Raw genomic sequence first — 17,030 nt, 5'->3', positions numbered from 1 at the left:
AGGTGCAATCTTACTGGCAGGAATATCCTTGCCTGTGAAGCCCTTTTTGTGCAAAGCAATGATGACGGCACATGTTTCCTTGCATGTAACCATGTTTGACAGAGGAAGAACAATGATTCTAAGCACCATCCTCCTTTTGAAGCTTCCAGTCTGTTATTCAAACTCAATCAGCACGACAGAGAGATATCCAGCCTTGTCCTCGTCAACACTCACACCTGTGTTAACGAGAGAATCACTGACATGATGTCAGCTGGTCCTTTTGTGGCAAGGCTGAAATGTAGTGGAAATGTTTTGGGGGGATTCAGTTCATTTGTATGGCAAATAGGGACTTTGCAATTAATTGCAATTCATCTGCTCACTCTTCCTAACATTCTGGAGTACATGCAAATTGCAATCATACAAACTGAGGCAGCAGACTTTGTGAAAATTAATATTTGTGTCATTCTCAAAACTTTTGGCCACGACTGTATAACAACACGGACTTGGATGAAATATCTCATCCGAGTCCGTGTGGTAAATCCTAAAAAGAATGTGGCATAACCTCTTCCTAATAGGCCTACTTATAATAATATAGTCATTATGTGCTAAAAGAGAAAGGATTTACTTCTTACTAAAGCTAGTTCTAAAGTATATTTTCACCAGGTCATCTAACTGCAGGCATTTCAATTGTGGAGCGAACAGCAACAGGGAGCCAAGGAGACATGCAGTTAACCAAATCCCTACTTAAATCTTGAAATATAACTGAGACTTTATTCTCAAAATAATTTCTACTTTATTTTCAAAATATTGCTACTTTATTCTAGAAATATTGCCACTTTTTTTTGCCACCCAAAACCCACCTGTACCGTAGATATGACAGCAGATACTGTGTGGTTCTGATTCAAACCGCTCATCACTAGTCTGAACCGTTTGGGCTACAAACTAATATGACCCCACCATGGAAAGGGGGGACTCTCATGAACAAGATGGTGTTCTCCTTGTCACGGGTCTCATCTGACGGTAACACATACAAATGAATGGAAGTATGGAGGTAGTTTTGTGCCAACAAACAAGGCCTTAAATATGTGTCCAAAAAAAGTTCCCGAACTTTCTAATATCTCCTATGTAGATATTGGACAGACACTTCAAAACCTTATTCCTTATGATACATGACGGTCTTTTTTGCCATTTATGAATGTGTTATTCAATGTGTTTTATGACTTTATAAACATTTTATAGCAGGCGCCAGCAGATTCTTTAGATCTGCAGGGCGGAAAAAATGTAATTGTATCATATGAAACTACATTATTTAAAAAACGTTTGTATCATAAGTAGCCTATCGTGATGTTTTGATACCATGATATTACCTGGTATACCATGCAACATTAAGGCCGTGTATGGCTCAGTTGGTAGAGCATGGCGCTTACACTGCCAGGGTTGTGGGTTTGATTCCTGGGGCCATCCATAGGTAAAATGATACCTGCACATTGACACCAATGGTTCATACCTTTCTTTTCACAAGCACAATACGTTTGATAATGATCAAGTATTTTCAATTCAATTTACTTCATCATCATCAGTCAACTGAAGTCAAGACAAGTAAGAGATTGAACTGGACATTTATTTGTTCATGTGGAATGAATGATTTTGACCCAAGAATATCTTGACACAGTTTGCCCACCAGAGAGAAATATAGTTCTAAGAATCCTGAAGCCCTTGTAACATTCTGTTTAAATACAGTGTATAAGCCAACATAAAAAATAAAACCAACACAAAACAATAAATCCCCAGATATCTTGATATATCCTTTTTGAAATGTTCCAAACAAAGTTCATATTTTGAAACATTATTTTGACTTTGTCACATAAGATTTGTAAGTGCTTGAGAAACTTGAACCCGTTTCTGGTATTCAAAACGGACCATTTGCTCTATCTAGTGACCAACTATAACAACAGCAGCATAAAATCACCCTGGATTTCAAATCTGGGGGAAAATAATGGCAATAAAATATCCCCATTTTTATCTAACTAAATCCCACATAAATAATTCCATATATTTTGCATAAATCAAAATAAGTATATCTTTCGACACTCCTTACACTTTCCGGTAAGAATCCGTCTGCTTTGACTCCTGTTATTGCATGAGCAGTGAAGCAACCGTACAGAAAACCTCAATTAGACATTTTCCCTGTTTTCTTCATCTCTTTCCCCCACCCCTCTACTGTTCTCTCTCTCTCTGATGGGTACTGAACACCAAACACATAACGGGTAGGATTCTGGATGAATTTGGCACATGATGACTGGCCCCTGAATCTCTGGCCGAGTGGGGGCGGGATCACTTGAGGCCTTCGTCAGTACTCTTGAACATTAAAATGGCGTTGGAGATTTTGAGGGCGGGACCGAGCTTGATGCTCATGATTTTGACGATGTCTGTCTGTTTCAGTAATAGAAAGGCCTCCCCGTCAATCATCTGAGAAGAAATATACAAGAAGCAGGTATATAAAAAATGAAATCATACAAACGAAAAAACAACATAATACAATTTAAATTGCAAGACCGGCTCTAGCCTTTTGGGGGCCCTAAGCGATATTTGGTTGGGGGCCCCCCCACCTCGCACATTTTTTTGTGTGGCCCCCCTCTTGATGGTGGAGAGAAAATGTAAAAGTTAATTTCCTGCAATTCTGCCATGGGGCGTAGAGAAAATGTTGCAGTTTTAAAGCTAATTTCCTGCAATTCTACACCTTTTATAATGACTTATGCCATATTAATATGATATCTGAGTGAAAATGACTAACAAAATCAATGGCTGCACCCTGGAGGTCAGGGATCCTGGGAATGAGCCGGTCGATATTCGGCCATGATTATTACCAGTTTAGATAGCTGGCTAGACTAACTACTAATCTAAAAATTGTTAGCTGACATGGCTAATTGAGTGACTGTGAGTGACTGACATAACAAGAGAAAAACTGCTGTTGCACAACCAAACAATGTACCTGGTGTATTCTACTATTCTTACTCTCAATAGTAAATTGGGACCCAGACTGAGTTCCTAAAAAAACTAAACGCTTACCGCTTGTGCCTGGAACCGGCCCTGCTTAAATTACTAAACTTAGTTGTTTTCAATGTGCTCCAGTTTGTTTCAATACTTCAAACTTAAAAGGGTAGTGCAGTCAAAAAAGTAATTTGTTTTATACACTGCTCAAAAAAATAAAGGGAGCACTTAAACAACACAATGTAACTCCAAGTCAATCACACTTCTGTGAAATCAAACTGTCCACTTAGGAAGCAACACTGATTGACAATACATTTCACATGCTGTTGTGCCAATGGAATAGACAACAGGTGGAAATTATAGGCAATTAGCAAGACACCCCCAATAAAGGAGTGCTTCTGCAGGTGGTGACCACAGACCACTTCTCAGTTCCTATGCTTCCTGGCTGATGTTTTGGTCACTTTTGAATGCTGGCGGTGCTTTCACTCTAGTGGTAGCATGAGACGGAGTCCACAACCCACACAAGTGGCTCAGGTAGTGCAGCTCATCCAGAATGGCACATCAATGCGAGCTGTGGCAAGAAGGTTTGCTGTGTCTGTCAGCGTAGTGTCCAGAGCATGGAGGCACTACCAGGAGACAGGCCAGTACATCAGGAGACGTGGAGGAGGTCGTAGGAGTGCAACAACCCAGCAGCGGGACCGCTACCCCCGCCTTTGTGCAAGGAGGAGCAGGAGGAGCACTGACAGAGCCCTTCAAAATGACCTCCAGCAGGCCACAAATGTGCATGTGTCTGCTCAAACTGTCAGAAACAGACTCCATGAGGGTGGTATGAGGGCCCGACGTCCACAGGTGGGGGTTGTGCTTACAGCCCAACACCGTGCAGGACGTTTGGCATTTGCCAGAGAACACCAAGATTGGCAAATTCGCCACTGGCGCCCTGTGCTCTTCACAGATGAAAGCAGGTTCACACTGAGCACATGTGACAGACGTGACAGAGTCTGGAGACGTCGTGGAGAACGTTCTGCTGCCTGCAACATCCTCCAGCATGACCGGTTTGGCAGTGGGTCAGTCATGGTGTGGGGTGGCATTTCTTTGAGGGGCCGCACAGCCCTCCATGTGCTCGCCAGAGGTAGCATGACTGCCATTAGGTACCGAGATGAGATCCTCAGACCCCTTGTGAGACCATATGCTGGTGCGGTTGGCCCTGGGTTCCTCCTAATGCAAGACAATGCTAGACCTCATGTGGCTGGAGTGTGTCAGCAGTTCCTGCAAGAGGAAGGCATTGATGCTATGGACTGGCCTGCCTGTTCCCCAGACCTGAATCCAGTTGAGCACATCTGGGACATCATGTCTCACTCCATCCACCAACGCAAGTTGCACCACAGACTCTCCAGGAGTTGGCGGATGCTTTAGTCCAGGTCTGGGAGGAGACCATCCGCCATCTCATCAGGAGCATGCCCAGGCGTTGTAGGGAGATCATACAGGCACGTGGAGGCCACACACACTACTGAGCCTCATTTTGACTTGTTTTAAGGACATTACATCAAAGTTGGATCAGCCTGTAGTGTGGTTTTCCCACTTTAATTTTGAGTGCGAATCCAAATCCAGACCTCCGTGGGTTGATAAATTTGATTTCCATTGATCATTTTTGTGTGATTTTGTTGTCAGCACATTCAACTATGTAAAGAAAAAAGTATTTAATAAGAATATTTCATTCATTCATATCTAGGATGTGTTATTTTAGTGTTCCCTTTATTTTTTTGAGCAGTGTATATATTTCCACACTATGAGGTTGGAATAATACTTTGAAATTGTGAAAATGATGATAAAGCACTTGTTTGGCAGAGTGGGGTTTTTGGACCGCCTAGTGATATCACCAGGCGATATTAGTTGATAGACCAATAACAAAGAGAGTTTGCCCTCCTCTCTGCCAATAAAAGCTAATTTTCTGGTTACACATCCCTCCCATTAGGCTCCTCCAATTAGGCCCCTCTGACAGTCCTAGAAAAATTCTTGCTTGAGAAATGGTATTTGTCTAAGAAGCTATTTTTGTTTCTTTTTGACCATTTTAATTGAAAACAAGCACAGTAAGGTACTTATAATTCGTATCCAGATAGTATTTGATATTGAGATAATAACAGCTGCATTGGACTTTTAACTTATCAATTAACATTGCAACTCACTTCCTCTTTGAAGACACAGGCTTGCTCTTCACAACCGGTCAGATTCTGGACAAATCCAAAGACCTGTTGCACAGAACACGAAGAAGAGTGACTGATAGTACTCTGCTCCACCGTTTGTCGCAGCCAAAGATAAATAGGGCTGAGTAGTATAGCTCTCACCTCCTCCACAGTCCACGCTGCCACCTGTGTAGCGCTGATGCCCTGGACGCCAGGCAGCAGTTTGCAGTGTTGCTCCCAGCACAGAGACAGGGTTCGGTCCGGGTGGGCTGACAAAGCAGACATGAACAGAGACGGGCACATACCCTCTGTGGCCATCGCTGCAACACAGGATAACGCACGCACATATTAATGCATGTACACATATGGTACCTACACAAACACACAGAATACTGTATGGATGCAGTAAACTCGTAGCTGCCATAGAGAATCAGAGTGCGGCCATAGACATAAATAGATATCTGTACTGTGTACAAAGCTTAAAGCTGTGAGACTCACTCTGGTATGTTCTCTGCTGGATTTTTCTGTACTTAGGGGGACGGCCAATCCTGACAATAGAGAACGAGAGACACTGGTGAGACGGGGAGCTACAGCGGCAGATCAATACACCACTATGACTCCTGAGTCTGACGTCATACAACAGCCTTAGCCACTGTTGACATGAGGCTTACCTGCCATGGTACCGGGACTTTTTGGTCCTTTGGCCAAAGACTAAGATGCTCCGCTTTGCTCCGCTCCCCTCTGTATCTGATAGGTCGGTCTTGAGTCTGCCCTGGTTTCGCTCAGCCAGTGGGCAGCCTGACAGACAGTGATGTGCGGTGAACCGCCCAGTCACATGACCCGAGCCATCACATCCGGGTGTCGGACACTTCCTGTTTCAAACAGTAGAGTTGACTCCATTATAACATCAATATAACATAATCATAGCATTGGTATGGAACACATATCCACTTCCATTTATTGCTTCATAGGCGATTCAAATACCTATTTCTGGGGGTTACTGACCTGTGATGGAAGCTGTACTTGGTGGATCTGGAGTGGCTGATTCCTTTGCAAGGCATGGAGGAGAAACTGGACTGGCCTGTGGTTGCAGGTTTCCTGGGGCCTTATAAAAAAACACACACACACGCACCCAAGCACAAGCACACATGCACACAAGCCAAACAGAACATGTAAGCACTCAAATCAGGGTGAAGTAGAGTCAGTGAAGTATGGTAGCTGTTACCAAGGTGTTGGGTTTTGTTTGACTCACCGGGGGGCACTTTTAGCGGGTGACCCGTACTCTCACACCAGCCGACCGGGTGGATGTCAGGGTGGTCCGAGTCCATCCAATCATCATACATATGACTCCAGCCATCAAAATGGACCTGTGGGAGTATGGTATATTTAGGCAATAAGGCCCGAGGGGGTGAGGTATATGACCAATATACCATGGCTAAGGGCTGTTCTTATGCAAGACGCAAAGCGGAGTGCCTGGACACAGCCCTTACCTGTGGTATATTGACCATATACCACAAACCCCCGAGGTGCCTTATTGCTATTATAAACTGGTTACCAATGTAATTAGAGCAGGAAAAACAAATGTTTTGTTATACCCGTGGTATACGGTCTAATATACCACGGCTGACAGCCAATCAGCATTCGGGGTTCAAATCACCCAGTTTATAATATGGTATAGTTATGGGAGTGTAGTAGTGGTACTGGCACATACAACCATGAGACATGCACACTGCTGGTTGACCTTAATGCGGTGTGTGTCGACCTCCTCCACTGTGGCCACCCGAATCAGGCCGGGGCTCCTTTTGTCTACTGCCTCCAGCTTCATCTGAGCCTGGAAGCCATGAGCAGGACGCTGTGGAGGGGAGGGTCACATCGTCATCACACAACGGCACTTAACACCTGACCTCAAACCAGTCCCTATGGTTAATCTCGAAACAGTCATTATGTTCACAACTCCACTTTACCCCACCACAAAAGGATTCAAGTCAATCGTATTCATCAATGTCTAAAATGACAGCAGTGTATGGTGGTTTTCATTGCAACAAATCCTCAGTGATGTACTCACTACTTTAAAGGCCTCAGCAGACACCGCGGTAGAGCCAGTCTCGTCCAGGTACCTTGGCCAGGAGAACCTGCCCGGGTCTGGGTAACCTGGCAGGACAGACAGGGCACATGGGATCCAGTTCAAAGGTGTGTGTGAAATGCCACCGTATTCCCTATTGTTTACTTAGAACTATATTCATTTCTTACAACTTTGTCAGTCACCTTGAGGTGGCGTGAGGGGGAGGCTCCTCTCTTGGCACCAGCCAATAGGATGGATGTATGGACTGCTGGTGTCACACCTGGATGGGGATTCAACATCGACTAATCAGATTAGAATTTAAGTCATGGCCAAACGGCTACTAAAACAGCACAGTTGATGATTTAGAGAAGTCGTGAAAAAAAAACATGAAAAATGGCCTCACCAGTAGTCATACGTGTCATCCCAGTTATCAAAGTGAACCAGGAAGCGGTCGTCCACCACGTCGGTCACGGTCGCCACACAGATGAGAGAGGGGTTCATGCGATCGACAGCCTCCAGCTTCATGCCCACCTCGAAATCACCCTCCGTATCAGTCTGACCAGTGGGCCACCAACACAAACACACCAAATTAGCTGCTTACAGTTCATTACTTCAGGTAGATGCAGGCCACTGATTGGGGATAAGAGTCGTGCTTAGACTTACTCTTCCAGGGCTGGAAAACACCTCTTTGGGGGCAACTTGGGCTTTACTCATCCTCAGGTAGCTGGCCCAGGAGAACTCCTCCTCTTTGCAGCCTGTGGCACACACAGACACAAACATGTGACATGGACATGTCCCTGGACCACTACTCTAATAAGGGAAATCTCATGAATGACTTTATGACTCAGATCCTTAGGTGCTTGGGCAAATGATCTGCACCATAATCAAAATGTGAAAAGGAAACTAATCGAGTCCAAATTGCAGCCCAACCACAAACCAAAGCCTAGTATACTCTGACCTTTGGGGGTGTACAGTTTGTGTCCAGTGCCCTCACACCATCCCGCCGGGTGGATGTCGGGGCAATTGGCATTTACCCAGAAGTCATGACAGTCTGAGTAGCCGTCAAAATGGAGACGCAGCCTGTAGCCACAAATCTACAAACAGGACAAGACAGACAGAAGTCAAACCGTGTCTCCCCAAATCTCTCTCTCCGTGTCTTTCCCTCAGTTATGTGGATCCGTCTCTCTAATCAGTGTGTACAGTGTATAGTGTGTATGAAACAAAACAGTCAGGACAGGGAGAGAGGTAGAAGCAAACCTCAAAGAGCATGCGACTGTAGGTTGAGCAGCGCTGCACACAGTACCTCAGCCACAGTCAGAACAAAGTACATGGAGGGGTGCTGCGGGTCGATGCCCTCTAACTTCATTCCCTGGCGGAAGCTGCTTTTGCACTGTGGGACCCGCTGAGTCTGAAAATACAGGGGGTTATAGTGAGAAAAGCCATAGACACATTCATGCACGCACACTCACAATTTAATTTGCAAAGACTTAACTTTTGTTCTCTAATTTACTAGGGCTGTGACAATACCAGTATCGCAATTGTTTTTCCATGGCAAAAATGAAAACACAAAGCAGACCAAACTCTTTGGCCCTTTATAAACCTGCAGTATGTAAAATATTGTGTGCTATAGACTGGAAAATAAATAAATGTGACTCTGGATGGAAACATAATGATGTTTGTTTCCAACATTAGCGCTATTTTCCTAAAGAAGTTAAGTCCGCTTCGTGTTTTGTTTCCTTGCTACGATACTAACGAGTGTCGCGATACTGGTATTGTCCCGGCCCTATCATTTAGTATGTATCGAAAGTTATTAAAAACCCACCTTTTGAAAGAGTTTGGCTGGAGCTGCCACTGATTTGGTCTCCTCCAGATAATGTCCCCACGTCCACAGCTCCATCTTAACTTCACCAGTACCTGTTGTACACAGACAGAAAACACAACACAATGCATATTGGAAATCTGATACGACAGAAACGTGACTTGAATATATGGTTCAAATGGGTTTACATTTTTGCTGATTCTCACCCGCTCTGTTGTGTCCGCTTTCTGTCTTCAAATAATCCTAGAACCACGAATACAACACATGGATTTACTGCAACAAAGAGATAGTACCTACAGCATGAATAGTATTGAACAAAATAATTGATTGATGCATATGGCCATCACATGCACGTGAGGTCATTTACTTATTACAACAACAAAAAATACTACTAAATTGTGAATGCTTTATGTGGGATAGAGTGACACTTGAGCCTTTCCCACCATGCCATCCAGCTCAGACTCTTCCTCCGATGGACTCAGGTAGTCCTTCCTCTTCCTCTTCTTCATGGGTTTCAGCAGCTCAGGGTCCAGAGACGCTACCCTGCCCCCGGGAATCTTCTCGGCACCTCCCACCCTACTAAGGAACAGATAAGAGAACAGTTATGTCCACTACACAAAGCTTCGCCTTAGGCTACCTATGACCTACGTTACATCTTCTGCATGGTGGTTAATATCTTGTAGTTTGTTTGTTTTGTGTCTGACCATCCACTGTATGCGTATGATACATCCTTGATTTTCATTTTGCATAAAAGGCTACGATAAAATGCTTTTTATGGTAAAAATATGTTTTCATACGTGAATTTGATGTGGATAGGCTTCACGCTTCAGTACTTACTTGTCAGTCATGGGTTCCCTGCGTAGTTGCTCCGGGTAGGTTCTCTGTGCCACTGGATAACAGCTCTCCTGTTGGCCTGTCCCTCCCTGGGTCTTAGGCACAGTCTTGATGGGCCTCTCCTGATCCACAGCCACACCACCCACAGTGCTGAGAGGACGCGCCACATCTACAATGGAGGCATTATGTCAGGTTAGGATTAGGAAAGGACTGCATACAGGGTTGCAAATTGTTTTTGAGGATATGTTTGAGCATGCTAGTTCATTTCCATTACAATTTAGTTAAGAGACTGTTAAGCTGCAGACAACACACAGTATTACTGATTTTTTGTAGCCTACCTGTTTTGTTCATTGGCCTGTTTTCGGAGTCAGGTATTTTTCCAGACACCACTACTATTGGTTCAGCGCTGGTGATATTCCCTTGGCTGATCATCTCCAGTGTTCCACAGTCACTCACACAGAACTGAAAAAGAAACATATTTCAACAACTTGCCCACATGGTTCGTCTTTACTCCAACAATGCTTACTATTAGACAACCCTATGCTTCTAATAAAATACGATGGTCGTTCACCTTTAGGTTGCTGCTGGGTAAGATGGCCATCCCTTCTTTCCACTCCAGCACATGGACGATACTACAGGTCCCCCCAACCTGGGGGGCTAGAGTGGGGGTCTCCACCTGTCCAGCTATGGCTCCATTACCTGTCTCAGCAACACCCAGAGAGATCTCCACCTTCTGGGTACTAGGAGCAGGGGCTGGGGCTTGGGAGAGAAGTGGCAGGCTTCTGAGTTCTGAGTGAATGTGAAGATATGATGTAGCTACGTGAGACTAGTAGGTGGGTAGTATGTGTCCCTTCTGGGTACTAGGAGCAGGGGCTGGGGCTTGGGAGAGAAGTGGCAGGCTTCTGAGTTCTGAGTGAATGTGAAGATATGATGTAGCTACGTGAGACTAGTAGGAGGGTAGTATGTGTCCCTTCTGGGTTGTCAAAATGTAGAACATTGTGCAGCATATCTGAGTTGAAAAATGTTCAGGGTGTAATTCATAACAGTACCCTATTGAGTGTCATAGTTCCAGAAGTGTCATTGTGGTCAAATCTCACCTGGCAGGATGAGTGCTGTGGTGGTCTGTGGGCGTGTCTTCTTCGACAGGCTGTCATTGGAGAGGGAATCACTGGAGTCAGTCAGGGGAGTAGGATCTGCTTTTTTGGCTGAAAAATCCAGCTCAACTTTGGCACTCATCTCAGACCTCACTTACTGCCTCTGAAAATAGATCATAACATATTATAGTGACAGGGTGAGGTAACAATGGAATTCAGTGGAAAGGGGCCTGAATGTCAGAAGGGTTACAGGCGTCACATGTATTCCCCATATTATCCATCCCCTGCACCCACAGTATTATGTTCTCTGTTACTATTAAACTTCAGAATATAGGGGACAATTCCCTATATGCTGCCATTTTTCAAATTTTAAGAATAAAAAATTTATGGGGCATTTTTAAGAAACCTTCCCAATTTTATGAATCACTTTTAGTATCACTTCACAGCATTGGAGATAAAAGGACATTCGGATTAAGGTTTATTTTAAAACAATTTGTTTTTAGGACATTTCTGTCGATGCTTTTTGACAACGATGCTCTTAGAATAGCAAAGGAAAGTAGACAAAGCAAAATCGATATATTAATTTACCAAAAACACAGCAATTCCGCTGTAAAATGGCGGAAGATCATAAATCCTTGAAGCTATGAGAGAAAAAAAACAGTAACTCAGAATTTGTGAAAATGTACAAAGCAACCAATCCTGGCAAAATGTCTAATTAACGGCATCGCTTCATGACATGCAGCGACAACAATAATACAATCCCGTTTATGTTGCGGACCGTTAGCCCGTTATAGGTTTGCCGAGAACTATCAAATATGACAGAATATATTGAATAAAATTTGCGATAAGAAATAGCTTTATGGCTAATTATATGCATGCTGGATACCAACCACATTAAAATGACATCTTACCATCTGCAAGTTATAACTTCCAAGATTCTGGAGCGCCCTATTGCATGCATGTCAAAGCATTATAAATGTTTATCAGCTGATCAATTTGAAAAATGAAATGACTCAATTTCGCTTACCAGAGGTTTCTCTTGCGGATCAGAATTGTACGCATGCGCAGACCCATGTTCAGTTAATCATAAGAATGTATAGCGCCAACTCAATGACAGCACCAAAATGTTTCGGGAATGACTGTCACAATTTCCCCCCCACCGCTTTTCACATTAATACATCACCGTAAGGAATAATCGATTTTCATATGGAAGTGTTTCTGCAGTTTAGGCCCTAATACAGTAAAAGCAGCACTTTGTGTCATGGCAGCAATATAAATCACAACCCAGCGATTTTCATAACTTTTATTAAATGTACAATTTTTAAAAATGGACATGGTTACAAGTAATCAGACCGGCTTCTCATGTGGGAGGCTGGAATCTGTAACACGATCCCTGGTTAAATCTCAATGCCAAAAAAGTGTACCTCCACAAGATGTACAGCACATACATTGTGGGGTGTCAAAAACAAACCTTGGGCTCAATAGGTGAAATGACTCAAATCATGGAAAATAATGTCAAACACAACCGATGTAAGCAAAAGCAGACCGGAGGGAGGAATACAAATAACATTAAGGAAATAAAAATAAGTCCTGACTTGTTTTAAATACAAAGCCATTCAGACAAGCTCCTCCATGTACAAAACATAGCAGCTATAATCTACGATGTGCCACCCCCCCACACAATGACTAAATCATTCTCAAGCCATGAATAATACAACGTCAAGATCATGGTTTAGATTTCTAAGTGCCAAAGATGGCACCGATTAACTGAACAAGCCTTGATTAACCTGGTGCTGCGATAGATCCGCTAAATCAAATAGAAGCTGCTCCTATACATCCAGATTGCTCTAATGGGGAACATGTGGATGAAACAAACTGGGCAATGCCTTTAATCTCGGGAAGCTGATCTAGACCTGGAGCGAGATGGGGAGCGGGAGACAGGACGCTTGTCTGGAGACTTGGAGTGGCGGTCAGCTGCTGGAGACGGGGAGCGAGAGGACGGCTCCTCCTTCCCATTCCCCATGGGGGACGCCGAGCGGCTACGTGACTTCTTGCTGGTCAACTTCTCCTTCGAAGGGCTGCTGGAATCCCGCTCGGATTTCACCTTGGAACGGCTCTTGGAACGGGACTTGCTTTTGTCGGAGCGGGATCTGGATTTGCGGGTGTGAGAGCGGGAACGAGACTTGCAGGAACGGGACTTCCTTCCAGATCTAGAGCGACGTCTCTTGCTGCGAGAATGGGATCTACAGGGGGTGGACAATGGTTTACAATCGTTGTTGCACTCATATTGACCAATCTAAACTGTCACTTTGTAGACATTCTTACCGGGACCTGGAGTTACTCCTGGAGCGGCTGCTCCTGCTACGAGAGCGACGTCTGCTGCGAGACCTGCAGAGGGGAACAAGAATACAAATGTCACACTCATCCCTTTAAAGTGACAACAAATGGAAAGCAGCAGGTTGGATGAGAAATTAAACTACTCGTAAAGAGCAGGGCGGTGTAGAGCCTCACCTGGAGCGGCTGCCAGAGTAGGAGCGGCGGCGGCGAGACTTTTCCTCCACCAGGCGGATCTTCCTCCCGTTGATGTCTGTGCCGTCCAGCTTGTCCAGGGCCCTCCTCATGTCCGAACGTGAGCCGAACTCGATGACACCCTCGTTGGTACGCTCCTTGTGGGCGTCAGCGTACGTGACCTCTCCAGCCTGGCGCATGAAATCCTGTAGAGGCCGATGCAGAGTCACCCCGCAGTATATCACCCACATTTTTCAGAAACAAATGGCCTGCCATGGATAGCAACTGGCAGCATCTTTAGTGCCTGCCCTTCACCTACAAATATAAAACTGTCCCAACAACTCACCTTCAGATCCTGCCAGCTGCAGCGGCTGGACAGATTCTCAACGATCAGCCGGTACTCGGTACGGACAGGTGGCCCGTACTTATCCCTGCCAGTGCGGCTTCTGCTGCTGCTGTAACCACTACTACCTTTAAAATGACAGGTTATACAAATAGTCAACAAAACAGAGTGGCATATAGGCATTTCACTCAGTGGATCAGACCATAAACAGAGAATGCAGCTACCAGGATAAATGGTGTGGTCATGTTTAACCTAGGTCCTGTAAGATGTCCATCTGGACCCATTCAAGACAAACCTCTTAATAAGTGACTGAGGTCTTAAAGCCGTGGCATTTGTTGTCTTAGTGGATGTCAGTTTATATTCTCCTCATTGTACCGCCTCTGAAGTAGTTCACTGCTGTTGCAAAGACCACCACTGCATCTGTTACCAGCAACATACAGCCAGTCTGACAAATGTTTAATAAGTGCAATTCTTTAGCCGTACAAACAAATCGACATTGATGTTCTTCTTCTTACAAACCCTTGAATCCTGAAGGACAAATAGAGGCTCCCACAAAGTCACTGTCAAAAATGGTCTCACATTTAGTGAGTGCCAACTGACATAACGCTACATAAGTTTTGCCCATGACTTTGCCTAACCGGTTGTCAAACTGGGGGCAATTCAGCTGGTTTGCCCACTTACAGCGAGCGGTAACATGTTTTTGACTTAGCCGCCCCACTTATTCTTTCAACATAGAAACCAATGGGAATCCTCACCATCACCCCTGGTCTATTGGCAAAAGGATGCTGTCATCATGGCTTCCGGTTAGGTCAGCCAAGGGTCAAGGGGCATAGGTCACACACACATTGTAAGGTGAAAGCCAAGGCCAAACGGGACAGGCAGTCTCATCTTAGCCAGTCATCTTAGCCTCTATGGACTCAGCCTCAGCCTCAGCCCGCAGCTGGACTCTTTCAAATTGAAACATCAAGGACTTTGTTAATGCTGAAATCAAACGTAAAATACAATTCACATGTAATAGTATTTAATGATACAGCTAGGCTACATGGTGACAAAGCCATGACTTCATATTAGCTAAATACAGTTGTTTATATGTGTTTACAATTCCACCAGGAAAGAAAACACTAGAAACATGGTTTCATTACAGCTAAACAGTAGTTGTCTGCGCCAAGTTGGGTCCAACTTGGACCATACTCAATGGTGACACTTATACTAACATGAAATAGTTTATTACGGCAATGGTGAAACCATTGAGTATTGGCGAGCTAGGTCAAACTCCACTTTAGGATCACAGGTCTGCGTGTATACGGTCCACATTCACAATTCCTTGATCCACTGGGAAAGGGCAGAGGGAACACTGAAATAGATTGTACTTACTGCGACCACCCCCGCCACCACTATATCCATCTCGGTCGCGCCGCGGTCCTCTTGCATGTTCCACGGTCACACGCTCCCCGCACAACTCCTTGCCATTCAGTTCATACACAGCGTCATCCGCATCGCGATTGTCCTCAAACTCTACAAATCCATATCTAAAATAAATATATTTTTTAAGTTAGGCTCGTCTTCGGGTAGCAATGACTACAAAACTAATGAGTATGAAGACGGTGATACTAATTTCAGACAGAAGATGTGGTATGTTTTAACGTTATTTTTTTGACGAGTAGGGGTTAAAACTTTACCCCAAAACAGGGTAAAATCAATTAGTGGGCTCATTGCCTGTGCATGAAAGGGGTTAAGGCAACAAGCTAATTGGTTAACGTTTGGGTAGCTAACAGTTACATGGCGCACAAAAAACGGTCTGTAGTGAAGCCAAACAAGCAGCCATTTTGAACACGCTAACGTTAGCTAGCTAACTAGGCAAGTTATTTACAAAAAAATGTAACGCTTTAGTAAAGCCAATGTGAATCTAATAACCACTAATGTTACCTAGTTGCTATTACATGCACGAATAGCAACACAATTGAAAGTCAAATGTGACTGTAGCTAGTTATTTCACGTATATGCTCTGGGAGAGTTAGCTAACCGAAATCAAGTAGTTATGAAGCTAACGTTCGCTAGCTAACGTTAGCTTTTCCAGCCCGGTGTTGTTCAACTGACTCATATGCTCAGCTTGAACTTACCCATTTTTCAGATCAATTTCCATAAGCTTTCCGTAGCCATTGAAAAACCGCTGAAGGTCTTTTTCTCGAGCATGATAACTTAGTTTTCCAACATAGACGCGGGGCATGACTATTGATACTCGGATTGCTTCTCCAACTGATAACAAAATGCCGTTAACTAAAGAGAAGTCGCTGAGTTCGGTAGTTTTAATGTAGACGGTGACGTGAAGAACCATCGTCGCGAGAATACACGAATTCACACAGAGTCTATGTCATATGCCGCGTTCATATACTAGTCGGAACTAGGAAACTCGTCCAAAATAAAAAATATAAACTCGGAAATGTCCGAGTTGCCGAATCGTTGAACGCGGCACATGTATAACTATAACAATAACCTCCAAGCGTTTATTCAATATTGGATAATCTTTGGATGCCGACAGCAGTCGCACCATTGGAAGACATAGCTTGGACTGTAGCCAAACCTATTCATGCTCTTTTCCCGTGATCCATCAAACACATTTGGTGTGTCATCATAGCGGTCTGACTTGTGGAACAAATTTAAATTTGCGTCTTTTTTCAATGTTGATTTGAATATCATTGAGGAAACAGTGTAATATTTTGTCTCCCGCAAACATCCTTTCTGAATTTTAAAGTAATCCTCGAAATAATCATCCAGTTTTTTAAAAGTATCTAATCTGATTACAATATTTTTTGCTGGTAACATATATGTACATGGTATACTGGGCTCCTGTAACTAAACTAAAGATATTCATTATTGTTGAACATGTTGCATTTTTACCCTGTTTTACCCGTTTCGATTTCTATTAAAGGGATTTCTAATGGAAGGGTCACGCATTTGGCATCAATGTGTGCAAGTCCCAGTATCTAAATTCTCCTTGTCTATAGTAGGCTACTAGAATACAGAACTAAACTACTCTGTACGATAGACTGAAAAATACTGGTGGAGATTCAGTTTAGTTCTATGTTTTAGTAGCCTACTACTACAGACAACTAGGGATCCTGAGAGTTTGGCCGGGGTAGGCCGTCGAAGGACTACAGCAGTGGCGTTGTCTACCGCTATACGGATGTCACGTATTATTGATACCGACAAAGCGCATTGA

At 44.0% G+C, this 17,030-nt stretch overlaps 2 protein-coding genes across 3 annotated transcripts; both read right to left on the bottom strand.

Annotated features, from left to right (window-relative positions):
• Positions 1 to 1,581: 1,581 nt before the first annotated feature.
• LOC109908513 (lethal(3)malignant brain tumor-like protein 1) lies at positions 1,582 to 11,996 on the bottom strand. 2 transcript variants are annotated; one of them, XM_031793992.1, is made up of 22 exons: positions 11,871 to 11,996; positions 10,963 to 11,122; positions 10,437 to 10,624; positions 10,204 to 10,327; positions 9,869 to 10,034; positions 9,475 to 9,610; positions 9,238 to 9,274; positions 9,035 to 9,126; positions 8,516 to 8,620; positions 8,171 to 8,306; positions 7,876 to 7,967; positions 7,616 to 7,767; positions 7,416 to 7,492; positions 7,216 to 7,301; positions 6,892 to 7,002; positions 6,403 to 6,517; positions 6,156 to 6,255; positions 5,822 to 6,022; positions 5,649 to 5,698; positions 5,313 to 5,470; positions 5,154 to 5,216; positions 1,582 to 2,448 (listed from the first exon to the last, which is right to left on the bottom strand). In XM_031793992.1, the coding sequence occupies exons 2-22, from the start codon at positions 11,099 to 11,101 to the stop codon at positions 2,314 to 2,316; spliced, it is 2,463 nt and encodes an 820-aa protein (XP_031649852.1). In that variant the 5' UTR covers positions 11,102 to 11,122; positions 11,871 to 11,996; the 3' UTR covers positions 1,582 to 2,313. The 2 variants fall into 2 exon arrangements, with proteins under 2 accessions (XP_031649852.1, XP_031649853.1); XM_031793993.1 differs by lacking the exon at positions 11,871 to 11,996 and adding an exon at positions 11,548 to 11,626.
• A 251-nt stretch (positions 11,997 to 12,247) lies between these two features.
• On the bottom strand, positions 12,248 to 16,310 carry LOC109907820 (serine/arginine-rich splicing factor 6-like). The gene is made up of 6 exons (XM_020506051.2): positions 15,931 to 16,310; positions 15,185 to 15,339; positions 13,814 to 13,938; positions 13,471 to 13,673; positions 13,285 to 13,347; positions 12,248 to 13,202 (listed from the first exon to the last, which is right to left on the bottom strand). Exons 1-6 carry the CDS (start codon positions 16,143 to 16,145, stop codon positions 12,848 to 12,850), a joined length of 1,116 nt encoding a protein of 371 aa, XP_020361640.1. The 5' UTR covers positions 16,146 to 16,310; the 3' UTR covers positions 12,248 to 12,847.
• Between the last annotated feature and the right edge of the window lie 720 nt (positions 16,311 to 17,030).

Source organism: Oncorhynchus kisutch, linkage group LG17 (genome assembly GCF_002021735.2).
Source record: "Oncorhynchus kisutch isolate 150728-3 linkage group LG17, Okis_V2, whole genome shotgun sequence".
Lineage (NCBI taxonomy): Eukaryota > Metazoa > Chordata > Actinopteri > Salmoniformes > Salmonidae > Oncorhynchus > Oncorhynchus kisutch.
The sequence above is the reverse complement of the archived record's forward strand: the minus strand, read 5'-3'. Positions and strand labels throughout refer to the sequence as shown.